The 9,578-nt window shown below is 37.9% G+C and overlaps 1 protein-coding gene across 1 annotated transcript in view; it reads right to left on the minus strand.

Moving 5' to 3' along the window:
• The window catches only part of LOC126882077 (cytochrome P450 4C1-like), a 67,928-nt gene extending 58,990 nt beyond the window's left edge, over window positions 1-8,938 (minus strand). The window contains exons 1-2 of the mRNA XM_050646906.1: window positions 8,920-8,938; window positions 7,951-8,155 (exon numbers count right to left, since the gene is read on the minus strand). Of these exons, the coding sequence (XP_050502863.1) occupies window positions 7,951-8,110 (160 nt within the window). The 5' untranslated portion in view covers window positions 8,111-8,155; window positions 8,920-8,938. The remainder of the gene's footprint in view (window positions 1-7,950; window positions 8,156-8,919) is intronic.
• Between the last annotated feature and the right edge of the window lie 640 nt (window positions 8,939-9,578).

Raw genomic sequence — 9,578 nt, forward strand, 5'->3', positions numbered from 1 at the left:
AATACCGGGTAATCATAAGAAATAATCTTATCCCAGAGACTAGACGCGATGCCATCAAAAGCGAAGTCGAACGGGAGATTAATAACCAAGAGCTAGTTTTAGATCAAGTCCCTAATGAAATCCTTGAGGAGCAGATTCCTGAGATTCCCATACCAGAAACTCAACCTGACAATACACAGCAGGAAAACAACGAGTTGCGCCATAGTCTAGAAAACGAAATGGCTCGTGCCGTACAAGAGTTTAATGGAACAAATCCACTTAGCAGACCACCGCTACCACGAATAAACTCTTGTAAGAAACTAGGTGCGCTGTTACAAATTGTGAACACTGAAGTCCTACCCAATTATGTCGTAGAAGCCCACACATTGGAATATCTGCATATGCTAATCTACTGTGCAGCAACAGCAATTGCCAATGTAATGGGCGTTAAGATCAGAACACGACGGGGTGCTAATAACGGAAAGACTGGTAACAGAATTGCACCATGGGAAAAAAGACTTCTCGGAAAAATTGAATTACTGCGTAGGGATATTGGTCAAGTCACAGAATATATAAGAGGTGTAACAAGTAGAAAAGTCATTAAGAGAGCTGAAGAAATAATGCGGAGCACTTCAAGACACTCGAGATACGATCCAGAAAATAACACAGCCCAACAGTGTCTAGATACATTAAAACAAAAACTCTCCGTCTATTCAGGACGATTAAGAAGGTATAAAGTTAGTAACAACCGAAAATGTGACAATGCACTTTTTGAGAACTCTGAGAAGGCGTTTTACCGAAAACTCAATTCCACCGTAGAAAGTGTCGACAAGTCTTACCCAAGCCAAGAAGAAATTCATGAGTTTTGGGGAAATCAACTTTCCACGCCAGCTGCTTTTAACAACAATGCTGGCTGGATAAAAGATACGACGCACAACTGTCACCACTACGTCACTGCTACCTACGAACCATTCACGACTGAAGAAGTCTCAAATGTCATCAAAGAGCTTCATAACTGGAAATCTCCTGGACCAGACGGAGTTCAGAACTTCTGGCTTAAAAAGTTTTGGAGTATTCATGAGTGCTTATCAACATTAATTAATCATGTTATTTCTAATCCTCAGGAATTACCATCATTTCTAACTCAGGGAACTACTTATTTAATACCCAAGGATCAAAATAACACCCAAGATCCATCCAAGTACCGCCCAATTACTTGTCTTCCAACTTTGTATAAATTGGTCACATCCTGTGTAACCCGGCGTATCTACCAACCAGTGGTGTCATGGCAAAATTAGCAGTGTGGGAACGCAGTGCCGGAACGCACTGCTAATTTTTGTTTACAAAACCTAAATTCTCTATTATTTTTTTTCTTTTCTTAACCAGTGCGGGAACGGCGTTCCCACGCGTTCCCACACCATGACACCACTGCTACCAACACTGTGCTCTAAACGATATCATAGAGCCTCAACAGAAAGGATGCGCTAAGGGTTCCATGGGTTGCAAAGAACAGCTTATCATCGATTCAGTCATTTCTAACCAGGCATTCACTAAAAAAAGGAACCTTTTTACTGCTTTTATTGACTATAAAAAGGCCTTTGATTCAGTACCGCATGAATGGCTAATAGATATTTTGAAAATATACAAAGTCGATGATAACATAGTGACCTTTTTAAGGCATATAATGAGAGATTGGAAGACTAAAATTCACCTCCAAATACCTGGTGAAAAAAATATTGAAACCGAAAATATCGCAATCAACCGGGGCCTGTTTCAAGGAGACTCGTTGAGTCCACTGTGGTTCTGTTTAGCTTTGAACCCCCTTTCCCAGCTATTAAACTCCACTGACTCAGGTTTTAGCATTAAAAGCAATAATACTGTGGTAGCGAAGCTCAATCATCTGTTGTATATGGATGATTTGAAATTAATGGCTTCCACTCGAGAACACCTAGAAGAGATGCTAAAAACTGTAGAAACATTCTCTAATGATATTAGTATGCAGTTCGGTCTAGACAAGTGCCGTGTTTTGAATATAGTCAGAGGAAAGTTACAGCCCGGTGGATTCGATATGCAAAATGGCCAGAACATCGAGGCCATGGGCGACAACGATATGTATAAATATCTTGGAGTAAAACAGGCGCGGAAAATTGACCATAAGCAAATGAAAACTGAGATAACTACTGAGTTTATAAGGAGGGTAAAACAGCTGCTTCGTTCACAGCTTAACAGTAAAAATTTGTTTAAGGCACTAAACACCTACGCTTGTTCCGCGCTTAGCTATTCATTTGGTATTGTTAAGTGGACAAAAACGGATATAGAAAATCTTCAGCGAAAAGTACGAACACACCTCACAAAGGCACAAAAACACCACCCTAAAAGTGCAGTAGAACGAACAACATTACCCCGGTATTTAGGAGGAAGAGGACTTATGGATATAGGTGAGCAATTAGATAAACAAATTGCTAATTTAAGAACTTATTTTCAGATGCAGGCTGAGACATCTACTCTACACCGCGCAATTTGCGCAGTAGATGACACAACACCGATCAAACTGAGGGAACCAGAAATGCGCATAAACCACCTTACTAAGGACGAAAAACTGCGCACCTGGATGGGTAAACCTCTGCACGGGCGACATCCCAATGAGGTCAGCCAAGACTATGTCGACAATACAGCGTCGAACTATTGGTTGACATCAGGAAAGATGTTCCCTGAAACGGAGGGTTCATTACTGGCCATTCAGGATCAGGTTATACCAACCAGAAATTACCTGAAATATATCGTCAAAGACCCTCAGGTTCAAAACGACAGATGCCGAATGGATGTCAAGCCCAAGAAACCATCCAACATATTACAGGGGGCTGCCAGGCATTTGCTGCAACTGAATACAAGGAACGGCATGACGGAGTGGGAAAAATCCTTCATCAAGAGATAGCTAACAAGCTGGGACTTCTCCAAACGGACCATCTCCCATATTATCAATACGTTCCTGAGAGTATGCTTGAGGATGGCAACTACAAGCTATACTGGGACCGCAGTGTGCTCACAGACCAAACAGTGGCACATAATAGACCAGATCTCGTACTAGTTAATAAATTAACAAGACAAACAACACTAATTGATGTGGCGATACCTAACAACAATAATCTACGTAGTAAATTTACTGAAAAGATCGCCAAGTATAGAGATCTGGAAATTCAAATACGGAGACAATGGAGAATGGAAAGTACCCAGATAATACCTATTGTTATGTCTACTACTGGAGTCATTCCGAAGACCCTCCTCGAAAGCATAAAAAAGCTGGGTCTCAATGAACATATTTATAAGACCATGCAGAAAGCTGTACTACTTGCGACGGCCAGAAGTGTAAGAAAATTTTTGGGAGATACACCTGCATTCCAAGTCATCTAGGGCTCGATAACACGGAAAGAGTCCCACCAGAGCTCAATCCTTTTGATACCGTAGGTATCTGGGATGAGTCAATTTTCCCCTCAGCGGGAGTGTGAGCCGTATGGCTAAATCTGGATAATAATAATAATAATAATAATGTACCTGTGGGAGTTTTTTGTCGGTTCTTCTATCAGGCGCGGCCCCCTGCGAATGGGGGATGCTTTCTGGGTATTCGTAGCGCCAGTACCCAGAGAGTAGCAGGGATACTTGCCGTGGAACAAAAACTGACACCTGGCAGTAGGTATAAAATGCACACCCATGAGAATGGAGAATAATAATTTATGTTTAGGATCGCTACCTGGGGATCGCCAGGGCACGTCTGGAGCCGGCGCTGGACGTGACAGCATGCGGGACGTCGGTGGCAGGGTGTTGAGGAGGCGGGCCCCTGTCATACAATCAGCTACAGCCCAAGAACAACAACAACCACAAGCGAGCCAAACAACAGCAAGAGCTCCACCCGCTGAAGGTGCTGCGCTGGAACATCAGCCGGCGCTCACTCAAGCGGGACGACCGAGGCAGCGCATGAAATGGACTGTGTCCATTAACGAAAGCATTTTGCGCTCCTATTATAAGGTGACAAACCTCGGTCAAGAAACGATCGGCTACAGACAACAGCTGTATGCCGAATTTTGCAGGGAGTACCCAGATATTCAAGTATCGGAGCAAAGAGTATCAGATCAATACCGGGTAAGTAATCATAAGAAACAACCTTATCCCAGAGGCTAGACGCAATACGATCAAAAGCGAAGTCGAACGGGAGATTAACAACCAAGGGCTAGTTTTAGATCAAGTCCCTAATGAAATCCTTGATGAGCAGATTCCTGAGATTCCCATACCAGAAACTCAACCTGACAATACACAGCAGGAAAACAACGAGTTGCGCGATAGTCTAGCAAACGAAATGGCTCGTGCCGTACAAGAGTTTAATGGAACAAATCCACTTAGCAGACCACCGCTACCACGAATAAACTCTTGTAAGAAACTAGGTGCGCTGTTACAAATTGTGAACACTGAAGTCCTACCCAATTATGTCGTAGAAGCCCACACATTGGAATATCTGCATATGCTAATCTACTGTGCAGCAACAGCAATTGCTAATGTAATGGGCGTTAAGATCAGAACACGACGGGGTACTAATAACGGAAGGACTGGTAACAGAATTGCACCCTGGGAAAAAAGACTTCTCGGAAAAATTGAATTACTGCGTAGGGATATTGGTCAAGTTACAGAATATATAAGAGGTGTAACAAGTAGAAAGGTCATTAAGAGAGCTGAAGAAATAATGCGGAGCACTGCAAGACACTCGAGATACGATCCAGAAAATAACACAGCCCAACAGTGTCTGGATACATTAAAACAAAAACTCTCCGTCTATTCAGGACGATTAAGAAGGTATAAAGTTAGTAACAACCGAAAATGTGACAATGCACTTTGTAACATCCCGATCATAACAAGACCAGGGCATTAAGCAACACCACACTGTTGGGAGAAACGATGGGAGGAATTCCTCAAACATCCCTTAGGATATTCAAAAGAAAAACGTCCACCGTTCCATCCATCAGAATGGTGCTCTGCCCGACTGCTCAGCCCTGGGTTCGTTCCCTGTTCATTCTTCCTTCACACCCATCCCAGAAAAGGTACAGGAAATAAAAAGTCTACCTAATCATTTTTAAATACGCTATTTATTGAAATATAAAAAAAACTTAACAAAAATCATTTTTATTGTATACTGATTACTGATAACCAAGTTAATTTTCTAAGCCCGTGACCGAGACCCCGCTGGTAATCGGTACAAAAGTTATAAAGGTAAAAATTTACTCAGCTTTAAGTCCTTCCGTTACAGTTCCTAAAGGAGGTCCCCAATCCCTGTAGAATTTGTCGTGGCCGGTAGTTAAAGGAAGTCTAGGGCTACGTTGTTGGGCTGTCTTGTCTCTGTAGGGCTGTCTTGTTTAATTTATTCTACTGCATCAGGATACGGTTGTAAGCTAATTCGCTCTCCAAGGTAGCGGTAGAAGGTTTTCTTTTCCAGGTGCTTGATTAAAATCTTCTTCCCGAGGTAGGGGCCATTGTTTAACGGCCTACACACAAACACGATAATGTATGCCAATATTGTGCCTGATTTACGTGGCAATGGCAAAAGGGCGCTAGTACAAATTTTTATCGCATTAAATAGCTTCGAAGAGATGTATAATACTAATTGACTTGACGGTAGTAGGGTCGCTTCTAGAAATATATAGTCCGAGGGACAAATACCAAGCGGAGCTTGGTGTAGCGTTCAATTGGCTGATTGAAACGTTACACACCCTCCAAGGTACCGGAAAATTTTTTCACAGGGACTTGAAAAAATTTTTTTCATAAAAGAAGAAGAATAGTTGTAAAAAAATGTGAATAAGAAGAAGGATGACAAGTAAGAATGGCAGAAAAGAAAAAAAATGTTGATAAAAACTCGAGACATGAAAAGAAGAAGAAGCAGAGAAGAATGAATAAGTAGGGTAATTATATTTAAGATAATATTAAACAGAAAACAAGAAGAAGAAATAGTTGATTTGAAAGAGAGAAAGAGAGAGAGAGAGAGACAATATTTAGCACAAATCAAGTTATTAAAGTTAAATATAAATATTTAGACCAGCAATAAAAAATTGTTGCTAATAGCTGTACTATAAAATTCAACTGTAAAAATAAATGACGCTAACCAGCTAGTTAAGCCTTGTTCTCTGAACTTTTGCTGCAGATACCTTCATTCGAAGAAAAAGAATAAAGCATTGTATTAATAACTAAAAATAAGCTGAATTAATATTTAACAAATTCTGTAGGTATACCTAATTAATACTAAAAGTTAAAATTTAAACTTACAATTATAAATAAAATAAATAATAAGGGATGCGCCTTTGGAGTAAAGTAAAGCACCCCTAGGTCAAGGCAAAAGTTAGGCAGTAAGCACAACATATTATTCAGCCTATCAATAAAAATGGAGGTACGGTAATATGAGATAAACAAAATTTTATTGATAGTAAAATAAAGATGTACTAGATAAACTGCCAGAAAAGTTTAGACAAGTCAAGGTTATAATCATAGATAAAAAATGAAACAATGAACTTAGAAAAGATAAAGAAGAATGATAACGAATGAACATAATTTAAAAGTCTGATATTAAGAGCCAATAACAAACAATGTCAATAAAACAAAAGAAGACTCTTGAAATATTTAAAGTATTCACAATATATAAAAAAATAAATCTCAGATGTTTTGGTGGGTGTTGAGATGAAAGTAGTTGAAGCTCAAATTCTAATGAGGTATTTCAAGAGTGCCAGGGCGCCATGCAAGCAAAAAATCGAAGGTTCATGAAAAAGAAAATTGGTAAAAGGTGTCATAAAATTTTCCTATTGAAGCAGAAGACATGATTACGCAGAAGTTGAAAAAAAAAACTATATGTGCATAATGCACGCTTAACTTCAGGAAGTATTTACGACCTGAGGGTAATAGTTTTCTAAAAACTATTAAAATTATTTCAAAACGCCATGGAATTACACAAAAGGTGTCACCTGGGACGGCTGCATAATAACATTTGTGTTTCGAAAAGAGAGTAGTAATAATTAATATACGCCAAGATAGTTCCAAACACGGAAAGGATAGAATCTGGTGGTGGCCCAAACTCAAGCATATTTAAGGTTGCTTAATGTTTTAATTTGTTTTTTAATAGTTAAAAAATTTAAATTTCAACAAATATTCACAAACTGCATGCACCCATTTGCTCATATATGCTTATGAGCATTTTAACTCATAGGTGTGCATTTGTATGTATCAATATTCTGAAATGTCAACAGTTGCAAACCTTTATTTCAAAAATTTTTTCGAATTTGGCTTTCTATTAATATTTGTGCAACCAGATAATGTTCTAATTCTGGTATTCTTTTATTGTAGCATTTAACTACTTGTAACGCCGACCTGAAGATGATCTGTATAATGTAGAGATCGAAACCGGTCGTCAAAGTATAATTAAATGATTGTGAGTAAGTCTGTGTTTCATTACTACATTTAATTTTTTAAAGCTGGACCTGATTTTTTTCTAGTTTGACTAAATCAGTTGATTAGGTGGTAATAGTGTAACGATTGGTCAAAATAAGAGACACATCGATCTGACCGTTCAAAAATTATGACGAATACAAGTTTCTGTCAAAATGCGAAACTCGCCCTGTATATTATTAAACAATGGGAGCAGACACTTTTTAATGGTCATTTGTTATTCCCCATAGGGGCCTCTATACGAGGTAGGAGTATGTACAGTTCCTCATGACTCACCCTGTATACCGAAAAATAAATACTTATGTAATAAATTAATCATCTTGATTGGATGTTACACATAAAAATGAAGATATGTAACGAAGTAAATAAGTCATTCTCATTTTATCAAATGATAAACATAAAATGTATGTAAATACACCTCTGTCTATAGAGAAATCTGCGGTCAAAATAATAAAGTTCATCCAATAATAGTATATAATACAACGTAAAACTTTTTACCTCTTGTATGTATTTTGTAATTAGTTCCGAGTATCGGATAGCTTTTCGGTTCAGGAATAACATCCAAATATTTCCATAGTTCCTCATATCTTTTTTTCTTTTTAAAATAGTAACTAATCAACAGCGGCAAGAGTAACACTAGTAGGACCAACAGAATCATTTTATTGACACTACACTCTACACTCTACACTACATTACTACATACCTACTAGTGATGTAACGAATGTCATTTTTTGAACATTCGCGAATACGAATGCGAATGCGAATATCTGCTTCCGACATTCGCGAATGCGGATGCGAATGCGAATGTTCAATTTTTTTAAATTTGTTTCTATTTTTGTAATGTTTCCTAAATTTATAATGAAAAGTTAATTGATATTTAGTGTAAATTAATCTGAATCTTAAGCTTTATTACATAATACCAAATAATAAAAAAAAGTCAAGGCTGATAATGTGATTAGGATACAAGGTTAAGTTCTATCCATTTATTGCCCTTCATTTGTCCAAAGTTGAACGTAGGCCTCCCCCTTATTTTTCCACTCTTCTCGGTTCAGTGCTAATGCTGTCGATCTGGTACCTGCGTATCTTTTTAGGTCATCCGACCATCTCGTCTGTGGTGTGTCCCTCTCTCTTTTGTAGTCCCAAGGTCTCCATTGAGTTATCGCTTCATTCCATCTTTCGTCTCTTTGTCTGCTGTTGTGTCCTGCATATTTCCATTTGAGAGTAGCTGCATGTTTGAGGTTAAGTTACCTTTTCTTAATAAAAAAAGATGAGAAGTAAATAGATTTTGATTTTATTAACCTAATATTATCTTAAAATTATTTTTTTTTTCTGGTTTTCATATTCGCAAAACATTCGCACAAATTTCGCGAATGCGGATGCGAATGCGAATATCGAAAAACATGCGAATATTCGCGAATGCGAATGCGAATACGAATATTCGTTACATCACTAATACCTACTGAATACTGCATGACATTGAGAATATAGCACTAGCACAAAAAAAGAAAAGTAGCACGAGAGACGAGAGCATCATCGTTTCGTTAAAACAGAGACGGATTTTAAAAATTGTAACTTCTTACCATGCCATACATAGTTGTCCACAACTATTTTTAGGCCTGGATTTCAAACACTCTTTAAATATTCTTTGGAGCAGAAGCGGTAGATGTCTATACTAAATTTACAATCAAAATGCAGTAGCAATAAACAAACCAAGACATAGGTAGTTATAAATGCTACTAGGAGCACTCTCAAATCATAATTTACATATAAAAATACATTGTAAATCCCAAATCATGATTTCCAAAGTTTATACATTGTAAATTATGATTCGGGAGTGCCCCTAGTAGCATTTAACGTGTCTTGGTTTGTTTGCTTCTACGGCATCTTGATTTTAAATTTAGTATATATTATATATACAAAATAGGTTTATACACCAATAAGCTTCTCTATATTGTTTAGTTTTTTTGCACTATTATGGACACAATTATATTTTATAGTAATTTATGAAGGACACAACAATCAGACAAAAAATCGTATACCTACTTGTTTCTCTATACAGTGATGAGCGCACTAATAACCGGCAAAATAACGCAAAAGATGGAAAACATATTAAGTTGTTAGATAAA

Source organism: Diabrotica virgifera, chromosome 3 (genome assembly GCF_917563875.1).
Source record: "Diabrotica virgifera virgifera chromosome 3, PGI_DIABVI_V3a".
Classification (NCBI taxonomy): domain Eukaryota; kingdom Metazoa; phylum Arthropoda; class Insecta; order Coleoptera; family Chrysomelidae; genus Diabrotica; species Diabrotica virgifera.